General features: G+C 33.9%; 5 protein-coding genes across 5 annotated transcripts; 2 read left to right on the forward strand and 3 right to left on the reverse strand.

Moving 5' to 3' along the window:
- Positions 1–2392: 2392 nt before the first annotated feature.
- Positions 2393–3211, forward strand: TRIADDRAFT_58195 (uncharacterized protein; the record flags this gene model as incomplete). The annotated part of the gene is made up of 2 exons (XM_002114049.1): positions 2393–2582; positions 2868–3211. The coding sequence occupies 2 exons, from the start codon at positions 2393–2395 to the stop codon at positions 3209–3211; spliced, it is 534 nt and encodes a 177-aa protein (XP_002114085.1).
- A 1274-nt stretch (positions 3212–4485) lies between these two features.
- Positions 4486–6872, reverse strand: TRIADDRAFT_64088 (expressed hypothetical protein; the record flags this gene model as incomplete). Its single annotated transcript, XM_002114378.1, has 8 exons — positions 4486–4916; positions 5014–5152; positions 5304–5343; positions 5498–5619; positions 5890–5978; positions 6125–6143; positions 6539–6656; positions 6787–6872. The coding sequence occupies 8 exons, from the start codon at positions 6870–6872 to the stop codon at positions 4834–4836; spliced, it is 696 nt and encodes a 231-aa protein (XP_002114414.1). The 3' UTR covers positions 4486–4833.
- A 3040-nt stretch (positions 6873–9912) lies between these two features.
- Positions 9913–12514, reverse strand: TRIADDRAFT_27771 (uncharacterized protein; the record flags this gene model as incomplete). Its single annotated transcript, XM_002114379.1, has 6 exons — positions 9913–10215; positions 10365–10466; positions 10552–10756; positions 10930–11146; positions 11324–11362; positions 12271–12514. Coding segments are annotated over 6 exons (1110 nt in total), but the record flags the coding sequence as incomplete, so codon positions are not given.
- Positions 12515–14894: 2380 nt separating this feature from the next.
- On the forward strand, positions 14895–16555 carry TRIADDRAFT_58198 (uncharacterized protein; the record flags this gene model as incomplete). The annotated part of the gene is made up of 4 exons (XM_002114050.1): positions 14895–14957; positions 15411–15575; positions 16248–16370; positions 16481–16555. 4 exons carry the CDS (start codon positions 14895–14897, stop codon positions 16553–16555), a joined length of 426 nt encoding a protein of 141 aa, XP_002114086.1.
- Positions 16556–17777: 1222 nt separating this feature from the next.
- Positions 17778–21080, reverse strand: TRIADDRAFT_36227 (uncharacterized protein). The gene is made up of 17 exons (XM_002114380.1): positions 21022–21080; positions 20819–20924; positions 20608–20697; positions 20473–20516; positions 20292–20364; positions 20083–20187; positions 19884–19981; positions 19706–19813; positions 19545–19629; positions 19348–19422; positions 19139–19186; positions 18992–19044; positions 18832–18910; positions 18682–18728; positions 18498–18599; positions 18281–18394; positions 17778–18147 (listed from the first exon to the last, which is right to left on the reverse strand). The coding sequence occupies exons 1-17, from the start codon at positions 21075–21077 to the stop codon at positions 18084–18086; spliced, it is 1347 nt and encodes a 448-aa protein (XP_002114416.1). The 5' UTR covers positions 21078–21080; the 3' UTR covers positions 17778–18083.
- Between the last annotated feature and the right edge of the window lie 2139 nt (positions 21081–23219).

The raw sequence follows: 23219 nt of genomic DNA on the forward strand, positions 1-23219 counted from the left end.
TCGGCGGCATGAGCTTCCATAATATAAATAGTGTTAAATTGAACACGATTACTAAATCGACCAGCCAGATCGATAAAGCGATCAATTTCATATCGAAATGGAGGTCAAGAATAGGATCCGAAGTTTAAGACATGAATTTTTTTGGCGCTTTGATTAAAAATGTTTTGTAAATCAGTTTGTTGCTGATCAAGTGTAAATAATCGTCCTTTAGGAGCTTGTTGTCCAACTTTAAGAAAGTTTACAGTAGCGAAAGGGAAGTTCTCGGCAAGATGAAGAAGATTTTTTTTATTAAATATACTCAATCTTAGAAAATGCCAAGTAGATATTTTTCGACCTTGCAGATTTTTCTCTCCTTCAGATCTCATCATTTCCGTGTAATAATGAGCGTTATAAGTGTCTGTAGGATAGTAGTACCCTAAAGTCAAAACATATTTGAGAAATCTAAGAAATCCATACATCATAAGATATATAGACCTAAGCCATCCATAGGTGGTTTCCTTTTTCTGGCAAGTTGTCATTGACTCAAAAACTTTAAGTAATGACGTAATTTATTTAGATATTGTAATAAGTTCTCGAAAAAATTTAGAGATAGCGTATTAGCAAAGCAGAGAACTTTATTAAGACTTATAAGTGCGAACTAATAAAATATGACAGCAACGCTCATATATATACAATCTATCATGGAATATTCTAGAACTTATTAGTAGTTGTTATACTATACATAGAATAAGTATTCTAGGTTCTACATGCATACGAGGTTTGAATACGTGCACATCTAAGACTGACCCTTACGAAGTCCTTCTACTAATACTATGACAGATATTATCAAAAGAAAATGGACGAACTTGAATAATGTTAGTCGTACTTATCATCAACACTCTACTAAAAGTATATTTGCATTGAATCTAACAGCCTTGGTCAACAGTATTTATCTTCGCTATAACGCTGGATCTACCTCCAGGCTACAGGAGTACCTTAGTTTATCATAATATAGGCGTATAGAATCAGATTTACCGTTGACGAAGATTTTTATAGCGTTATGTACGTATTTCGAGAAAATTATTATGAGCTAGCTAAAGTTTTTAAATATCACTAAATTACTTAAGGAGATTAATGGAGCTTTGGTTACATTATAATTATTTTCTCATTTATTATTTACTTCACTGCCGAACGGTGTACGACCTTCGGTTATACTCGTATAATTAATTAGCGGAGAAAAAATCTCCGTAGTTGTGCCATATAGAGATGTAAGATCAAAAATCTTTATCTCGTTGTCATTGTATAGCGCCGCAGGAAATAAATAACAAATGCGAGCTGTAGTAAATAATCAATTACTTTATGGATAATAATCGCCATTGGCATCATTCATGATCATGACAAGGTGCACAATAAGATAGCATCATAATTATATTAATTAGCCGGTGGTACTCCGCCATTGTAAGCTAGCATGATTGGACGTTATTGAAAAGCAAGAAAGTAAGTCTATACAAAATTGAATTGATTCTATGAAATAACATCAGCGATTTTGATAATAGTAGTAATATAATCGTATTTCCTTCTTTCTATAAAAGTCTATGAACATTGTACAATGGTCGATTAAGTAAAAAGAGATTTTAAATCTTTTGTTTTAGTTTGTTTACGACGTGATTTACAACTACTGTACATAGAAAAAACATAACGGTGCATGTCGCCATCCCTGATTTCATAAAAACATTCTCTTGTATATCGCATACTCGGGATTCTACCGGGTAACTGTCTATTGCATAAGATCGGGCATGTAATTGGAGGATTTAGTCTATCGACATTATTAACGGTATTTCATTCACACTCCAGACATTTTTGTGCTGCTACCACATACTGCTGCAGTAATTCAATAATCTTGTGGCAGTATTGTACACTTCTATTCTAGACAGATTAGATTAAAATAATATTAATTTGAACAAATAAATAATGTAGAGTAGATAGTCTACTGGTCGAGTTGGAGTATACCGTTCCATCCATCGAAACAGCTACAGTAGAATCCAACAGAGTGATCGATTGAAATAAGTTGGACTGGGCCCTGAAATTTTTATAAAAACGCTATGAGGATTTCATTACTTTTGGTTCTGCAGTTCCTGGTAAGCCGCGCATATCCTATCTAAGTTGAAATTGAATTGGGTTGAATTTTATTTGTTTATTTAATATCAAGCGTCGAAACATAGATCAGTATCGTCTAGTTTAAAGCTGCCAGTTTTAAATAATAATTCAATCTCTAGCAAACCATACAAGCGATTGATAACAGAAATAAAAATACTAGAGAAAGAATCTATAGTTAACACAGGATTCAGTTGGATAAGCATTTTATTTTGGTTGACTGCACACGATCACGGATACTTTTCAAATTCCTGTAGTAATGGCAGTCCAACACGGAAATCAAATAAACCATGGTTGGTTTTGGTCGACTTACCTTACAGTATACGGGCTAGTAAGGTTGATACTGTACTTTGGCAGAGGATTATATCATTATCCAGCTATTACTAAAAAAGCCCTTATAAAATTAATGGATGAAATGTTATCTGAGGCAAGCAGCAATACTGAGCAAGGTAAGCTGAGTATGTGGCAATTTTTGAGACAAAATTTCTTAAACCAACAAGCACTTATTCATATCGCTGAGAAAGAAGAAACAACTTTTGGTAAAATTAACTTTTTAAAAGTAGGCCAACAGGCGCCCATCGGACGGCTATATGCTCTCAATGGTGAGGAAACAAACTTACAAAAAATTTTTACGCAGAGTACCAAGAATATTCATGTACTCAATTTTGGCTCCTACACCTGACCCCCGTTTCGATACGCAATTGATCGCTATGTTAATCTTGCCAATCGACTAGGTGATCGAGTGCAATTTATTACAGTCTATATTCTAGAGGCGCATGCATCTGATGGTTGGGCAATGCCGTCAGTCAATTCAGGTCTCGATACTTGCTTATTACAACCGAAAAAAACGGGAGCAAGGATACAAATTGCTAAAGAATTCGTTGATCGTTTCGATTACAAATTGCCATTTTTTGTCGATACTATGGAAGGTGATACCATGAAGGCCTATGGCGCTCAACCTGAAAGATTGTATGTGGTTAAAGATGGGAAAATTGCTTATGAAGGTGGACCAGGTCCATTCTGCTATAGTATAGACGATTTAGAACAATTTTTAGAGAAGTTGATCGCCAACAAGTAATTGCTATCTCGACCGTTACATTTAACTTGGATCATATCATTTCTTCTCATTAGCTAGTCTGGAATTGAATCCACAGAAAATATGGCACAAAGTATAAGCCTTCGTCTTAGTACACTTTGTAATGGTTATCTTGATTAAATTCCCTGTTTCAAACACACTCTGCATTGAATACCTGTTCTAACTACTTCTAATAAATTAATATTCATCGTGACTGAAATTTAGACGGTTGCTATAATGTGTATCTGTTATAAAGGCCGTGAAATTTTTTATCGCAACACTTCGATACGATGCCCCTTTTTTGCCGACCTTAAGTTATCCCCCATTTCGATAAAGTCTAAATTCGTACGTTATAAATTTAAGAATGCGCTAGCTAATCTACTTTACTGTTTATCAGCTAGATATTGATAGCAATAATAATATTTAAACTATTCTAGGCGGTTTACTTAACCATTGATGGTGCATTAACAGTTGCAATCGCGCAACAACGTTGTATTGCACTCTGTTTTTCTACTATGAAAATTACTATTAGACGTATTTGTATTTATCTCTTATGATAAGTAATATATTAGTAGTAATGGAAATATGATCGATTGCTACAATAATAGTTAAGGCTTATTGTTGCTGTTTATATAAGTAGAATTGCATGAAGTTATAGCTTGAGACCAATCTATTTGGATAGTAATAACTGAGGAAAAATTCTATTTGCTTATAAATTATGCAATGTAAGTGCTTTTCTGTGATGTATCAGGATAAAAGATATTAAAATAATAAAAGGCAAGAAACTAAATTTTTAATCCCTTAATCTTAAAACTTATGGCTGGATAACCTAATAATCATTGTAGGTGCTGTTTAGAGATTAGCTGCGTCGTTCTACGTATTTTGCTATGGAATGGAAATCTTTCCTATTAGATCGGAGTAACAAATTGACATTTGATGGGACACTGGTATGAATGTAGGCAATTTTTCAACATAACCCCTTATGTGTAAATTTTATACAGTGCAAAATAAATCCAAGAATCAAAATTTTGAACTTTATGCACATATACGAACATCTTTACGACCTAGATTACTAGATTCTACAAGATTATAACGTTCGTTCTGCAACGATGTAGTTAGAATTGCTCAGTTAAATTCTTTAGCAATTCGATTTTAACTCAAGGTTAACCAATTCAAGATTTTTGCAAATTTAATCATAGATACGTATGAAGAACGATAGAACTACATATTTGTTTAATACAGAGGAAAAGCTCGCGTAGCATGTTGAAGTATCGTATGATAACATTAGAGAATAAATAATAGCCTTGGAAAGCCAGAGATACAGGTGAGATTAAGCTGACTTCATAAATTATCTGAAAGGCTATTAGCTTAAATAACTTATACAACGAAGCTGATGTTAATGCGATAGCTGTACTATTTTAGTTGTGTTGTTAAATATTTACCTTATCAAAGAATTACTGTTTATTTAACAAAATTTTAAATTAAATTTGATTACCAGTAGAAAAAAGCTGTGCAAAGTCGTGTTCTCGTTAATAATTATACCCTGTTTATTATATAATTTTCAATGACATCCTAATATCAATAAACATCGCCTGTAATTATGAAAATATAGCTAATCCGCGTTATTAGTCAGTTTTTTCTGCCTTCGAACTAGGGCTGAGACATTTTCGGCGTTGACGAAACATGTGACCGTATAATTGAGGAAAGACTAAAGGTACGTTTAAAGAGTATAAGCATTAGTATATTAAGCAATATACATGCGTATTGAAAAAGCACAACTATTAGAAACTGAAAACCATACTCACTTGGAATATATAAAAGGGAAATGAAAATTAAAGCTGAGTAATAATCAAACGACATATTTAAGTCGTTAGGCATTTCGTAGGAATACAACTTTCGCTTTGCAACATATGGTAGTGAGTAAATTATACAAAGTAGCTCGCCCTAAGAACCCAAAGAAATCAATTACGGTAGTTAAAAACTACAAGCATTTAATTAGACGTTGGTTGCTGTAAAGTACTTTAATCGAAACTCATTTTAGCATTGCTTGTATAGTGTATTTCGGAGCAGGTATGATATGTCCAACTTCACTTACCGAAACACCGCAAGGGTATAAAACGATAAAGAGTGTATACCTGTAAAAACATGCAAGCATTATTATTGGATATCGTACTTGAAGGTAAACTTAATAGTTATAAATATGTGAATAATAGCAATCTTTCTAATACAGTAGCTGAGAATTGTAAGTAAAATACGAGCAATAAAAGCAAATTTGGAAAGTATCTTTACCTCAGCCATGATAGTATATATGGTGCGAAACCAATTATATTGGTAGTATAATACGAATAACGGATGATTTCAGTTATAGTCCATGCCATCACCGCTAACTCGACTGCTATGGTATCTTGAATCTATAGTCATAAACAAGTATTCATAATTGTGAATTATCTTTGCAACCATGAACTCCTCCAAATATTTATTTTACAATTTCCATCAGATAGAGGTTAAGTCCGTTTCAATGTACTATAGTATATGTCATTACCACTTTAATACAATTTAAAGAATTGTTTCAATATTAAGATAACACGCATCGATAGGTTAACAACGTCTAAATGATAGCCAATGACAGCGAATGTTATTGTCAGTATGCAAGTATCCATATAATACAGCATAGCACTTACTTCTTTGACGCTTAGAATAACTCCCCAGTATATGATTAGGCGAGAAGCAACTTGGAAAGCTGTCAAAACAACATTTGCCCGAACCAATCCTAAACAGTGATGAAATTAAAAATCACCGTATGGCTTTGGTGCCAAGTAATTGAAGAGGTGCTAGATATAATGCAGACTTTCTCGAGCTTAACAACATCAAGATTGCGAATTTGGTTTCTCTTTCTCTATGGTCAATCCTACTTACCGATTGCACAATGGAATACCTAATTATGGAAAAGATAGAACTCGTTAGCATATTACCATGACGAAGAAAGCGTTGCTTGATTTGGGTCATGTGGACCTTTGCACTGCCTTGTAAAGACTGCAAACAGCAGATGTTTGAAACTAAGTTTAATTAATTCTAATTATTATTCCCTCACAGACAGTACTGTTGTCTCTTTTCATGCAGTCGATCGCTAATAAATCATCGATGCAAGAGGTACAGACAGTAATACTTTCAAATTAGCTAACTTTACTGCCATTAACAACTAGGAAGTAGGAATGAGAACTGAATTACGTCAATAAGAAATTCGTGTAGGCTATCCTAATCATGCTGCGACCAGCCTATGCAGCAGCGACTTGCAGGTCAATGGACCATGTCAACACTTTGCAAACTGACCTCTAAAATAGCAGCGCTTTGAAAGATCTTTAATATCTGATGAATTTCCTTATAAAAGCCATCCAAGCTACGATTTTGATGATAATGCTGACAAGTTTTGACTAAAATTGCCGACCATCTACATAATGCATAGGAAACAATATTCAATGGTAAGAAAGGATCAATGTATCCAATCAACCTCTTTCTACTCGTGCTATGATTGACTTGGCAAGTAGAAATCCTGTTCATTTAAGCCTCAAATCGTTTACCCGATTGTCTGCAGGACATTGTAAAGCAATAAATAAAAATTTCCAAGCATGCCTGGCCCTTTTCTTTTCGAAGCTTCTTCCGCCATCTTTGGTTAGTAATATCTGCAAGATTTATTTCAAATATTTCAGTTAAAATAGGGCGAAATGCTCAATTAGAGCTAGCATTCAACATTTTCTCCATCACAACTGTTGCCTCTTACCGTTTCATAAATTCGTCGTATACGAGCGTCGATGACACACGATCGCTTGGTGCTTTTAAATTCTAGCTCGAACATTGCTACCGGTACTATAGTACAGTATCCAACCGTGGAGCTAGACAGCGTGTACTGCTCCATACGTCAGGCAAGTGTCATACTGTAGATCACCTGATGCAAGCATACGATCCAGTCTGGTCTCGATTGTCTACAGTGTACAGTACGGTACAAGCCGATCTCTTGTACTGTGCACTCTAGTTACGGCCAGACGGACATTATGCCGTCGTGTTAAGAGAAAGAGACTACAGTTTCAACGATTTTCGTTGGCCAAAACTGCACAGGCGGACGATTTCGTTGCTTATTTTAACTATTCTGTTCATCGAAAACCGTTCTCTCTACTTTAGTGTTCTGTAGCTACCATTTTCGTGGCCAAAACTGTACAGGCGGACGATTTCGTTGCTTCTTTTCACTATTCTGTTCATCGAAAACCGTTCTCTCTACTATAGTGTTCTGTAGCTACCATTTTCGTGGCCAAAACTGTACAGGCGGACGATTTCGTTGGTTATTTTCACTATTCTGTTCATCGAAAACCGTTCTCTGTACTATAGTGTTCTGTAGCTACCATTTTCGTGGCCAAAACTGTACAGGCGGACGATTTCGTTGGTTATTTTAACTATTCTATTCATCGAAAACCGTTCTCTGTACAGTACTATAGTGTTCTGTAGCTACCATTCCCAAGTTAGTTAGCTCATAATACAGTGTACACTTTCAATCTTGCGATATAGGGAATACACTTGGCAATGTCAATACGTTGACGTTGACGACAAACTTTTACTGTATAACAACGTATACATAACTGTCAATGGCACCTTTCCAGTTAAAGATCCTGTTCTACACCGAGTAAAAATTTTTGAATCAGTTGATGAGTTGACAGAATTTACCAGCATCCTTGAGTATTATTCCATTGATATGATTGGTCAACTTACTGTATAGCAACGTATATATAACTGGCAATGGCACCTTTCCAGTTAAAGATCTGTTCAACACCAAATAAAAATTTTTGAATCAGTTGATCAGTTGACAGGATTTACCAGCATCCTTGAGTATTATTGCGTTAATAGGATTGGTTAACTACAGTATGATGTGTGTTTGGAAGTAATTCTAACATACAGAACTGTAAAGTCCGCGGCAAAATGGGCGTTTATACAGTATGATGATTAATTCAGTAAACTTGATTAAACTCCTTAATCAAAGAGACTAATGTCAAGTAGTCGATTATACGTACACTTCTAAGTAGATTATTGAATCGAAGTATCATTTTAGTAGTTCCATCAGTAGTATGAATCATTTTATTCACTACTTCTACATGCTCTCGACTTCTTATAAACAGCTATACTACACATTCTAGTGGATATCTCGCACGAGCTGATTGATGCTACGTATCAATGCGAGTAAGCCACAAATGGTATCTCGTTAGCAAATCGCCTGTACTGTATATATAGACTGTACACCATAACGTAAAAAATGTGCTACGGTAATGATAATAGAGTAATTAGGAAAGATACTTGCATCTATTGGCTATGCTCATTAAATGTAACTATGTCTATCTTTGTAAGCTAGAAATACATAGGCTTTGATACTTGAGTAATTGGGTAAGATACTTGCATATATTGGCCATGCTCATTAAATGTAACTATGTCTATCTTGTTAGCTAGAAACGCACAGGCTTTGATAATTGGGTAAGATACTTGCATCTATTGGCATGCTCATTAAATGTAACTATGTCTATCTTGTAAGCTAGATGCACAGGCTATGATACTTGAGTAATTAGCAAAGATATTTGCATCTATTGGCTATGCTCATTAAATGTAACTATGTCTATCTTGTAAGCTAGATGCACAGGCTTTGATACTTGAGTAATTGGGAAAGATACTTGCATCTATTGGCTACGCTCATTAAATGTAACTATGTCTATCTTGTAAGCTAGAAATACACAGGCTATGATACTTGAGTAATTAGGAAAGATATTTGCAGCTATTGGCTATGCTCATTAAATGTAACTATGTCTATCTTTGTAAGCTAGAAATATAACAGGCTATTGTACTGTACTATGTAAAATATAAATGAGTGTATCATGACTACGACAGAATTCCTATAGTCGGATTAATGATACGTAAGTTTTGAAATATCATAATACGAATACATCCCGAAAAATTTAATTTCTACCGCCAAAATATTTATTGCAAAGGGAAGAAATAATTAATAAGGTTTACCAAGTGCTGACTCTAGTCAAACATTCATCATTTACATATTGCTTCTCAATACCGGATACTGAAATCATAAATTCTTTTATTACAACAATTTGTATAGAAATACCTTCCTAAAAATTGTTCATCTGTCACGGTCGAGCTTGAGAATGTCGATGTGTTACAGTTTTGTAAGTTTAAAACGTTAATTCTATGCGAAAGGCTTATAATTTTGCTATTTGTTAATGCTTATATTATTCTTAAGTAATTAACTATTATCTAAGGTTAAGTAAAGTCATGTTTGAAACATTTTGGATGAGTTATTGTTGTGTAATTGGATAACTCATCTAAAGTGTTTAGGTAGGTTATCATGATCTAAAGCTTTCCGAAAATATGAAATTGGTTTAGTTGTCGATGAGAAAGTTTATGTTTACTTAATAATAAACTTACTTAGTTACCGTGCACGCTTATTGGCTGTTTTTGCGTCAGATTTAGAGGATACTACTGTAGTCACAGAAACTATCTAGTACTTAGTTGTCTGGGGTTTGTAAACGCTCAGAGATTTAGTTAACTACTTTAATTTGCATAGTTCAATCAGAGGGACGATTGAGTTATCTATTGGTAATCGTTCCTGTAGTATTCGTTAGTCGTTTATGTTGCAATATGGCAGGATTACTGTACAGGGGTTAATCATTCTTAATGTGAATTTCAGAATATGATGCAAACAATAATACTAGTAACACTGAGGATAAAAGGCCAACCCAACCAAACATTGTTATACCGTAAATAGAAAATAAGTACGAAGCAATTGGAGGACTAATAAGTCGAATTCCGAATTCAACAGTAGCTATCATGCCAATCATGGAACCACTATCACTTTCCGGAGCAAGACTTGTAAGGCAGCTACTTAAAATAACTTGAAATGTATCTGTTCCCATTGCAAGCAAGAACATGGCCAGGCAATACGGGATAAGGTTTGTTGTAAATGCCTTTCAGATAAAATAAAATAAAAATAAATGAAGAGACACAACTATTGCAATAAATTCAATAGCATTAATTTATACATTTGAATTTAGATTAAAAGCTATTATGCATTGAAATATATTTATCAGAAATGGTTAGAAAGTTGGATCCGTACCATGATAATGTAGATAATAATCAATGACATTGAATCGTATTTCAAAACGGTGTATTGAGAATATAGGTCTGTTATATAACCAACGAAAAATCCCTGTACAATCTATAAAACCGCAGTAAATACATTTCATTGAAACGATAGAAAGGCATAAATCAAACGTCCAATAATTAAGCAGAAGTAACCTTACCGTTGTTAATACTCCAAGATAAGCTAGCATTAATCCATTTGCTTGAGCGCCCAAATGAAAGTGATCCATTAAGATTAAGCTTATCACTGATTGTATTAAACCGAGTGGAAGGAAACTAACTAGCTTTAATACCAATAGGAACAATACGTGAGGATACGCTAGTAATCGAAATGCATCCGAAATACTTGTAGATGAGCTTTTTTTGCTTTTTTCTACGTACAATAGTTGTCAAAACAACCGTGATTGTGAAAAAAATTAATCATACAGTCTCTAATATAGTCTTAAGGTGTTCTATAGTCTGAAATACGAAATGTTATGACGATAAGAATATTCACTGTCAAGACTTTTTCTTTAAATTAAAATATCGGCTTAATTTACTAACCTTTCTGTTCATCTTCAGAATTTCCCAAATACATCTTGGTATTCTTTGGAATAAACATCATAGTAATCATTACGTGTAGAACAGCCCCAAAAGCCGATATCATTGCGGTAGTTTGTTCTCCATAACTGGCTTGAATCCATCCACCTAGAACTGACCCGACCAACATACCAAAGCCGAAACACATTCCAACTTTACCTAAAGCATCTGGACGCTCTATAAGTATATATATATATATACACATATAGGACTATTTTATTCAAAATTTTGTGAAATCGCTATTAAATATTACACTGTAATGTAAATATTAAGGTCAACATGGAAATAGTAATTTCAAGCAATTATTTAACAATTTTAAGCCCAATACTAATACCATTCACAGCATTTGCTAACCTTTTGGATCAGAAACATCGGATGCTATCATCTGGTGAGCTATATTCATTCAAATAGTTAAATGCAATCATTGATTGGTCGTTTTTGCTTAATTTTTTTCCGAACTAGGGCATTTAAACTGACTTTAACTATTATATACGAGTGTATTAATCAAAAATTAAAGTACTGTAGTCAAAATGAATACAGTAACTCTATGTAAAATTAACTACAATTCCACTATTTATAGCAGTATATGATCGATAAGCTTCAGATTATTTTCGGTAGTTTTACAGTAATGAGTAGTCCTCTAAAATTACATTTACGGTATAGCAAAATAATTATCAATTGAAGACACTGTTACGATATCTAAATTACGAGACACAAATATCTACTTATAAGACAGTGTAATATTGTATTCTAAGTTGATGATATCTTTAGTAATGTCTACCGTAGTTATTGTGTTCAAGGTTTGATAGATATTCCGTTAGAGGCTTAAGTATTAAATATAGCTAGCTTAGCTGTATCCTTTTGAAAAGGAGTGCTCACACTAGAGCTTCACAAGAAAGGTGTGAACTATCCTGTATTTGAGATGCTAATATTGAAGTGTGTAGTAAGTAAGGTGCTAAGATTATTAACGTGAAAAATATATAAGCGAGTAGTTTAATACAGTAAAATAGTTCTTTCTCGTTAGAGGTCCTCAACTGATCGATTACGTTGTATCTTTGTAAACGAGGTTTTGTTCAATAAATCTTAATTTTCTAAAGTGTTGAAGATGCTTGATCTATCAACCTCATAATACTCTATGTTGTGGAAATGCTGAGAGATGCAATACATTGATATTCATTCCACCGAATACTTAGTACTGTATATTATTAGTTAAAAAGCTAGTAACAAGGTTTTATGTTTAAAGCATCATCGTATTGTACTGTAAGCACGTATTACGCGAAATTCGATTGTAGCTTTTGTACCTGGTAAGCCATGAGCTAAACATAACGCTATCTGTGATAGAAACAAGAGGTATTTGCTGCTTGCGAAAGCTACCATTAGGTAATAGCATAAACTCGATAAGTCAGCAATAATGACAGCATAACGTGCTCCATAATGATCAGCAATGCGTCCAAATATAGGGGAGCCGGTAAACATAGCAGCTGCTCCAATAGTTTGCAAATATCCGAATTGTATTGCATCCATGCCAAGTTTCTTGGATAAAAACTAGAATACGCGCGATATATTCGTAAGTAAATATTTTAATAATGCTTATCAATAATGCAGTTGCAATTCTCGAAAGTACAGGTTTCTTACAGTCTTATCCATGCACAAATCTAGGCTCAGAATCTCTATCAAACAACTACTCTACGATCTGTAAGCTAACTGTACACCTTCTACTGATAGCAGTGTAGCCGATAATATAATTAAGAGCTAGTTACAGTATTAAGATTAAGCTATAGCCATGCCCGTTAAGGTAATTTTAAGTATCTCTATCAAACAACTACGCTACGATTTGTAAGCTAACTGTGCACTTTCTACTGATAGGACTGTAGCCGATAATCAAGAGCTAGTTACAGTACAGTATAACGATTAAGCTAATTGGTATTTCCTGCTTGTATGATTAAAAACTCAATATACGAGTATATTCATTGTACAGCACTGTATATTGCTAAATTTAAAAGAAGAAAATAGACTATACCGGTGAAACAGATAACTGGATAAAAAATGCCATAGAGGAGAGAAAGGCACTGGCATGACAGCTTTGCAAACAGCGAGTACGAAATTGCTTTAACGCGTGTTGATCCATAAATTCTAGATTCTATTGCTTGATTGAGGTTGAATTGGCAATACTTAAATTACGGCTATGATGAACGATTGGAAAAGGTGCTCGCGAACATGCAAACAAATTCTTAATGGATGATCGACTCTTACATGTACTTTTAGTGATCGCATCAGCTCCTAGATTGATGTCTACAATAATATAATTGCTTGTCCGATATACACTTTTATCAGCTCTCTGTCTTCTTTTAGTTGTATAAACTACTTACAATATGAATGCATCATCCCAATGCTGATCTGCAAAATTCCTGCAAGTCGAAATACATAGGCAATAGTTTGGTTCTTATAGTACTATTCTTCAGGCATGCTTCCATGACATTAAGAAACGTTTGATCATTGGCCGGATCCCCCCACTCAAACAAAAGAAACTAGGCGATTAGGCCAATGAGCAAACGCTTCTTGTTGACTTTGTAACTTCAGTATGTCCTCCTATTTTTATTTTTGAGATTGGTATCTTTAACAAATAAATAATAATATTAATATTAAATATACAGTACTGTATATTCGTATTTATTAGACAGTGAAGACACTTGGACTTTGACCCTTTTCGACTAGAGCGGTGTACAAGGGAAACAGTACTGTTACGACAGTCTAGTACTGTATATTGAAAGAGAAGGACAGCAAACGATCGTTCATAATTTGCAATAAATTATGCTAACCATACAACTAAGGTTCAGTAACTAAAACCTTAGGTAAACAATAACAGTTTGAGCCGCAGTATCCAAGTCAGAAGTGAATTCAAGTCGAGGATCATCATTATTCTGACCCGAAGCATGTGAGCCACACTGATCTTAATGAACAATAATATTTTTGAAAGGGAGGGCATTGCACAGTTGTGGCTTGTAGGCTGTTTTTGAATCAAGAACGAAGAATGCTAAAAATGTGCAACTGACTACTGATTTTATTTTGCTAGTCATTTCAACTGAAATTAGTTTTGTCTTTAGATTCAGTTTTGCAGAATTCACACATGGAATTTTTTCCTCTACAGTACCGCTATCAACTTGGAATGCTTACAGTACTGTATATTTTTACGTGTATATGCAAAACGTTATAGCTTATTCAAGTGCCTAGCTATGTGCTTTAAATCTAGCAGCGAGCTAAGCAGTAAGTACTTCGTTTGACTAAGGTGAATGAAAATACGGTTGGACACTACTAAGCAATATTCATTTTTAAAATGAATGCATGCATAGCACCTTTTAGCACTTTACTGCTGTAATCCGACTAGTGGTTAAATGAATGAATAACTCGCATTTCGTACGCTTTAAAATTAGCAATATTCGCTCATGACTTGAACGTCAAAAGTGAAATTATGATTACCACATGTGAGCAGAATCAAATCATTTTCTGTTGTAACTTAGTGTCTTCAGTACAAGAACTACAGTACTGTACAGTAGACTCCAGGGATATTTCACCTTAATTTTACAGTACTGTAAAATTACTGTAAGAAATTTTCATTTAGTACTGTAGCAATTTTGGACTATTGACAGATTTTACGTGAAATTAGGACAAATCTATCCAAATAAAAGCCAGATTTACATCCCTGAGTTATTGGCCTACGTCTACATACAAGATTGATCTACTTTAGGCTTGGTTTAGCCTACACAGTTTATTTTCCTTAGTGCCACCAAAGTTAATCCAGTTGTAATTTACAGTGTACAGTAAGTAGTACTGTACCTGCATCACCTGTATCATACTGTACAAATACTTACAGAGTTACAGTAGAAGTCCCAGCCTGCTAGTATCAGCCTTCAACGTCCCAGTTGCCATGGAAACTGGAAATAAAGAGTTGATACTCATAAATAACCAGCGAAGGAAGATGGCTGCCCAGGTAAAAGCTTCTCCGTTACAATTTCTTTTAAAATGGTGTTGGTCGTCGTATTGCTATTCTATAGACTATATTTCTATCTGTTTCATACATGCCAATTGTCGAGAATGAGTTACTGTTATGAATTAACAGATTATGACATGCATTAAAGTACACCGAGCAAATGTTTGAACTCCAAATTTAAACCTATTGAAATAATGTTCAATATTATAGCCAGCTTCATGCTTCCATTAATGTATAAATATTAATGTATAAAGAACTTCGAGTACACTACATGCGCGTATTTCATAGATTAACACTTCAGTCTAAGGAATAAGCCTAGTTCTGTAGTATTGTAGTATACAGTATAATAAGTACTTTACTTAACATAGTCTAAGCTAACGTATAGTTGATGGATAAATCGGAGAAAAGCCACTACGAAAACTCTCCCATAATCTAGATTTACATTTCTTTTAGGCGTCCAATGTTAAATTACCATCACTAAATAGGCAAAGAAAGTATAATGATGATAGTGATGATGAAGCAGTACCTGTAACACGTTTTCGTCCAAAGAATCGTAAAAAGATCAAGCCTTCACAATGGAAGAAATTAACCGATTTGGAAAAAAGTCGTTATATGGCAGTAAGTGCTACTATCTTAAAGTTAACATATCTGCTTTATTCTGTCGAATTATAGGAATCTAAGTTCAGAGTGTTAAACGTATTGATCTTGTGATCAATAAAAATTGTGACACTTATTTAATATATGTATGTATGCGATCGATACATCAGTTTCATTTATTTTTAAATTGCTTTGCTCTTCCTAAGTATGAACCCCCAACCAAAGAGGCCTTAAAAAGTCAAAAAGAGTCTATTAAACGAATTAGAGATGCCAAAGCAAAGTTAACTGCGTAAGAGAGAAAATTGAGATGTACCGTCATCAATTATAAGTATAACTTGGAGTTGCACTCACTGTATCGAATTACTACTTTGTTAGCATCCGTCAGTTTGAACAATCGCAATTTGACGAAGAAAAAGAAAAGCATAGCCAACTCATAGGACAATTAAAGTAATTATCGTTGTAAATATACATACTCTTCTAGTACTATATCTGCAATTTCACGAAAATTTCAATATTGATATGTTTACGAATAACTACTTGTTTATTAAACAGAGCTGCAGAGGCTAGAAACAGACTAAGACTGATGAGAATTAGATATGAAAATAACCGGGTATTAACCATGATCATAGTGTTATTGTGATGATCTATGTATAATACTTATAAATCTGCCTTTATTCTCATTGTAATTATTAGGAAGCTGAAATGAATCATCTTATTGCATGTCAACCGACGTCATTGCGGGCAATTCGATTACAAACTTTAGTTCCACCTCGACCAAAACCTACTCAATTTGATGATTTACTTGATAAACTGGAGGTAAAAGTTTTGGAATTACATTTAAAGCAACAGTTAATCATTTGTAATGACATAATGCAGATTTGTAGAATGAACTAATTCTAACCTATTAATATCAACGTTTATAACAGAGAGTTCGAGTGGAAAATATCATTGAAGATGATCGAGAATTAACAATAACAAGAGAATTAACGAGAGCAATATAATATCGATAAATACATTGTACTGCTTCCCTTTTTATGGATAGTAGTAACAATTGTTGTAAATATCTGACAGATATTTTGTCATTTTATATTACATCGGGTAATATCTATGTATAGTTATTATGAATGATAGCTACCGGTTCGTGTAATATAATATACCCAATTTTACAATAATGTTTTTGTATACAAAGAATTTTTTTCATTGTATATTCCTAGAATATATTTTAAATATAACTTTTAATGTACAGCTAAGTATAAACGATATGGAATTATCAATATTGTGCCGTAAGAAAATATGAAAAGTAATGAGTGTAACCCTGTTAAATATTTACAAACAGAATTATGATGTAAGATGTGCAAAGTGTACAGTAATGGTAGCACATAATTATATTGTAACTGAGGTTTTTTCAGCATTATGCAAAGCATATTGATTTTAGTGAGTAATTTTACTAGGTTTAGCTTTAGATGATGTAGAGTGGATATGTGAACCTTAATAAGAGTTGATATCATAGAGATTGCTATATAGTGCGGAGACCAGAGTGTAGTTTACCAACGTGAAGGTAGTTTTGTCGAACTAAAAATAGTAAGATTTATCTCGATAATTGCTGATATCATGAAACCTTAATAAACTATTTATTTCGGATTTAATTAAACAGCGTGATTAATTTTCGAAAAGCAATTACGTCTATTGAAATTATCAGAAGTTGAACTCTTTAACAAAAACTACCATAGACGACCCCTAAATATTTTCATTACATTTTGCAATGACTTAAAATTGTTGTTGCAATACAGTACATTAATTGAATTTTACTAAAACACGTTCCCGTCCTATCGCCTTGGAAGAAGTCTGATGCATGATTCTTTCATGAAGAAATTTAGTATGGATTGTAAATATCATTATGCTAGTAAAGTTTTCAAGTACAGTATATGGTGCAGTTTCATGGTATATATACATTTTGTTAAAAATATACTGTTCTGATAGGTACATTACAATTATTAATTATAGGAGGAAGTTTAAAAGTAATACTCTGTGCGTAAGCGGTATCTCAAGCTTTGGTTACAAATGTATGTACTGGCTAACAAACTGTATAAGAGATATTTATTAAAATGAATTTCTAACTGTTCATAGGAAGTATTTCTAAACGTTATCTGCATACGTAGCTTATGACTTGTAAGTGAGGACATCAATAATCTAAATATCAAACTACAGTTAGCAATTCTATGCGTCCTTTATTAGCTTTAATATGATAAAACGCATCTTAGAGTATTACAAATGATAGTCATATTTTCAGCTCTTTCACACTGTTTTAGGGTATTGCTTACAAACGTCTATGTATATTTTCTGTATATATCAACGCTAAGAATATTGAGCAACAATAGCGATTTTATGCCATAACAACTTTAAAATTGACAGATCCGTTACATATATTGATAGGCAATGCCACAGATAGGTGATCAAAGAACGTCACCAGTATGCAACAGGGTAAAATAGAAATATTTAAATTGTAATGAATTGTCATTTCCCAATAATTTACTTCTTGGCAGTTACGCCTTGCTTTTCATTTTCATTAGGAACCTGCTTTCCAAGATACTCCCTACGAAAAGTTTATACAGTATCAAATGATCAAGTTATAACAAATCTGTAATTTACTGCATTGATGTAAGATGTAGTAAAATCAATCAACGAGCACAAATCTATCACAGACTAAATATATAATCATAGCCTACCAATGATGCACCATCAATTTCTGAACAGCCAAAAGTGCTTCGTATCGCACTTGTTGATCAGAATGTGTCATCAGTTGCATTACACGCTCTTTACCACCGAATTTTTCAATCACCCTGAGAACAACAACACTTTGGGTGTCACCGGCTAGGATATCATACAGTGTTCTGCTACAAGGTTTATAGTCATTAAACAAGTAAATCATAATATAGAACATACCTTTTTCCAGCACCATAATGACGGACATATTCTCCAATGTCGTGAGCTGCGATTGCTAAAACTAGAGGATCTCGGCTATCTGATAGTAGTTGTAACAAGATCCTGTAGGTAATGACAAATTATTTGTAAAGATTAATTACTATTCGATTGTCGGAAAAAAATCTTGACTTTTAAATTTACTTACTTTAATATTTCGTAATTGTTTTCATTTAGCATAGAAGCATTCTCTCGCTAAGAATAAAGTATAAATTATGCAATGTTTAAAATAGGATTTCGCGTAAACCTATCTCATTTGTGACTAGACTATGCTTTTAACTAGTATATAAGTATATACCCAAAATCGCTCCGAACGATGTACTGGGCTCCATTCTAAATGGCCAGACTTTACTTCTCCAGCATACTCGTCAAAGGTACTAATAGAGGAAATCAATGGTTAATACTGTCTTATCATCATCAGACATAACTACAACTATACTCTACATTTTCGAAATTACCTTAAGAAATTAAGATTCATTGACAGTTTTTCATGAATGAAGTCGATATCGTCCTGAAGAAGTAATCTAATATTATAAGCTGCTAACTCCGGCTAAAAATGAGTTCCATAATGTATGAATATAGTTAGTTTATCGTTTGCATCCTACCTTAATATCACTGTCAGCCCAATTCTTATTTTCGAGAACAATCAACATCTAAAATCAAAAAACACCAGGCATATCATCGCAGGTAATATTAACTTAAAAGACTATACAATATTATAGATTAGGCATGGCACTTATTATAGGTGATATAAAACAGCGCTTGCTTCGATAACGTAATGAGACGGCGCTCTATACTAGAATTCCTGACTCACCGATATAACTTTTGAGTGAATCATTGCAAGAGCATTTCCTTGTACTTCAGAAGGAGAAGGCTTCTCTAATAAATTCTGTAGACATTTTAGAAGTAAAACTATTAAATTGCGAATATGCCCGCATAACCTTCATCGATATACATATACTGTACGAGGTGTTTTTGTTTTAATAGTGAGATCAGGTTGCTTTAGCTTACTCGTAGAGTTGCCAAGACAATTCTGGTTACTTTTTCTTTAGAAGAATCACGCAAAATATCGGCAAGCACTGGAATTACGTTATGCCTATTAATTACATTATTATTATAGAACATTAGTACAAATTGTCATTCCTTAACGGTAAGCAAATCAAACAACTTACTCATTCATTTTGGTAGCAATTAAGGGATTAAATGCTAACAACCACAAGCAATGAGTAATTTGATATTGCAGCTGAAAGCTAACTTTTGTATTTAAAAGGTCAACAAGCCTAATAAAAGGTGATCATTTTCAGTTTACAAGGCTAAATGATAAGCTTTGTTTTGACAGTATGAATTTACCCTTTAATTCCATGAGTTTTCACAAACGATAAACGATAGTCATCTACACGGAGTATAGTTTGCAGGACATTAACAACACTCTGCAAGTAATCATTTCCCTGAAGAGGAGCAATAATAGACTTGATTAGTCAGTTATGATTCCCTAGTTTTAACCGAGTTTATGAAGAAGGAGTTATAATGTGGATGAATAGAGCATTACCAGTACAGTTAATTGATTATTTAACCAGGTTAGATAGAAGTTTAGGTCACTTCCTTGTAATCTAGCGCTGCTAAAAGAGGCTAACTTTGCCATAATTCGGCTAGACTGTAAATTGAGTAATTATATAAGAAAAATCAAATTAGTCAGGTATCGGATTGATTTTAGATTTAACAGCACGAGTAAAGTTGTAACATTTGTGAAACTATTACCATATGCACTGTAAAAATATCTTGACGGTTAAGCAGATTTAAGAATGAAGACCATAATTGTGCGCTTTTATTTCTATATAAATTAAGATTGTTGAAAATATTAGTAAGACTTTTACTAAAGAGGTTCAAATAATACTATTTTGCGTTCGAGCAGAAAGTGTAGGTAATAGAATTCGCTTACACTTCAGTGTATTCGTGGAAGAGTTTAACACGTGATTTATCTTCCTATAATATTTTTAGTCAATAAAAAGTTCATTTAAATAATGATAGAAACAACATTTAATACCCCTAAAAAAACTGTCGTATTTGTATTAACCTCAAACATGTCATCAATCAGTGTTAGTATATACTGAACAGTTTGATCCTTTGAGATTCGACTAATCAGATTAATAAACGTTTTAGGGCACTGCCATAAAAATAATTGCAAAAGAAAGTAGTCGATTAGTTGAAATTTTGTTATTGCCGTCGCTATCACGGGTTCATATTATGATAAGAGAACAGCCATTCAGTGGCTTTGATAAGTATACCTCCAACTTTGAGTTTTGGATGAAAGCATCGCGTTCTTTGGGAGCCTCTTTCAGTTTATCAAATTCAACAATAAAATTATAATCCGATTCAGTAATCATTTGGCACCTGTAATCAAAAAAATATTAGCTCCGTGTTGAAATGCTAGAGTGCGATAAGATCAAATGAATTCGATGTTCTGTAATATCATTCAACATGTACTTACTGCAGATACGATTGCCAGTTAATAAAAACACCTCTAATTTCTGCAGCTTGCATCATTAGCTTATCCTGAGCTTGGACGGCTAATAAGATCCAAAAATATACAATAAATGGTAATGAAAGCTTATTACTGTATTTTCTTCTAAGTGATAACGATACTAAGACTACTCATAGTTGATTACCTTGTTGATCAGCAGTCTCAGTTTCCATACCAACGGAACTGATGACCGTGTCCAACTGTTTATATTCCGCCGTAGACATGTTGACAAATCCTGTTTGTTGATCTTTAACAACTTTTGATGATGGAAACCCACCCGAAATAGGTGTTACTATAAGAATAAAATACGTTAGTGCATGGCAGCTCAAAGTTATTGTCGCTTAGGTAGGTAACTGATAGCATAATCCATTTCAAATGGGAAATCGATTGCCTTGCATTCACTTTAGAATTTACATTGCGCCCATTATAGACGGCTCTGTATCATGCTATGTAGAAGAAAAACTTTTTATACTTTGTATCCTGCTTCCTGCGATCATTTTTGACTCCATTAACTATCTGTACTACGTCTTCAAAATTGCTGGCTTGATAACAATAAGTAATAGTAATTTATACTATCTTCACAAAGTAACTAGTCAAGATAGTTGATATCTATGAATTAGGATAAAGCCAAACTGCACGCCATGTTCCCTACGTTTTTATGACATTACCGGTAGATGCATGGTGAAATATACAAGAGGATTGGATAGTTTAAAGGTAGTTGTTCAAATTTCTACCTATTTCGAACTGAGAGTGAAAAGTGATCGTTTGTGATGATCTTGTAACGGCATTCTTGGTAGGATATTGCATGCGATTGTTTCAATGCTGTCCAATCCATTAAGACTGATATTACCATTACTTACAGTCCCATAACATTATCTATGCAGATTATACGACTGATAGCAATCATCTTAATTGATACTACGCTGGACAAATTGAGCATTGATTAATTCTATTATATAGCACTACGTTTATAAATGAATTGTATTGGTAACATACTCTTACTTGTTGTCAATTGATTTGTATCAATAATAAAAATGACATTGAATATTCGATAACCAATATTATCGATGAATCTTAAATAAGATGTGATTCCGGCAGACTACATGACTTATCGTTACTGGACAAATTGAGTATCTAATGATTATACTATGTAGCATGATGTTGGATGGACATGAGTTGAATACTATAAAAATGATTCGACGATTAGGCCATATGCTCAATCTGTACGGCTAACTAACATCCATTTCAAAATGTGAAATTGTGGATGTATCAGTGTTACGACCAAGTGCAATGATTGAAATAGAAAGAGCTCGTTACAATCATTACGATATCGTACGATTGTCTTAACCAAGCTAAAGCTTTGGTTAATACAATCGTTTGGACGTTGGATGATGCTATCGTCAAGTAATTTTTCATCCAAGATGATGAAATTGATCAAGATATGGACCCATATGGCCCCCCTCTTGTCCAGAATGATTTGATCAAAGCAACGATCGATTCTTATTTGATGCAAATAATGGATCACTCGTTGGTATCTTTCTCGAACTGGCTAAGAATGAATAGACAGATCGATAGGCTCTTGATCGATACGACATGAAGTTTTAAGCCATTCTATCTTGATATCAATATTGTATAGGAATGATATTCAGGCAAGAAATGGAAGTGAAATTGCTGCAATCGATTTGTCTAGCAACCAACTTCTCCTACTATCACTGACTCCCTTGTACGAGAGTAGTTGGACTGCGTCATCCAACTGCTCAATCCAGTTTGCTATGGTAGTACTCTATCATCGATGGATACTACACTATACGGTATGACAACGACTGCTTTTGGTGACATGGTACTGTAGCGTAGGCAAGGGGCTTGGCAGGACAATAATACAACTATTATAGCATCATCCATCGGCCGTATTTTTCCCCTTGATGATGAAATGAAGGCAATATGATTGAAAAAATGCAATTGTAATCGCATTAAAGGTATCATTTTATGCAAGAATATGCTTCTATTGCTTACTCCAATCTACTTACGGAATTGCTGTTGCTGCTGGTTGCCCACCGAAGCAAGAGAATTAATTCCAGCACCAGCTGCAGCACCGAATGTCACTGCAACGTCGAATGCGATGAAATTCATGTGATAAAGTGAAGGAGAGAAATCACGTGATGGTC

The sequence above is a fragment of the Trichoplax adhaerens genome, genomic scaffold (genome assembly GCF_000150275.1).
Source record: "Trichoplax adhaerens TRIADscaffold_7 genomic scaffold, whole genome shotgun sequence".
Taxonomy (NCBI): domain Eukaryota; kingdom Metazoa; phylum Placozoa; class Uniplacotomia; order Trichoplacea; family Trichoplacidae; genus Trichoplax; species Trichoplax adhaerens.

Excerpts from the sequence above, each read along its gene's own strand:
- TRIADDRAFT_36227 (XM_002114380.1), bottom strand. The coding sequence starts at position 21,077 with ATGATGCAAGCTGCAGAAATTAGAGGTGTTTTTATTAACTGGCAATCG. Across the intron at positions 19,045-19,138 it reads GGGCTGACAGTGATATTAAG|GACGATATCGACTTCATTCA; the intron begins GTAGGATGCAAA and ends TTACTTCTTCAG. Across the intron at positions 18,600-18,681 it reads AACAATTACGAAATATTAAA|GATCTTGTTACAACTACTAT; the intron begins GTAAGTAAATTT and ends CATTACCTACAG.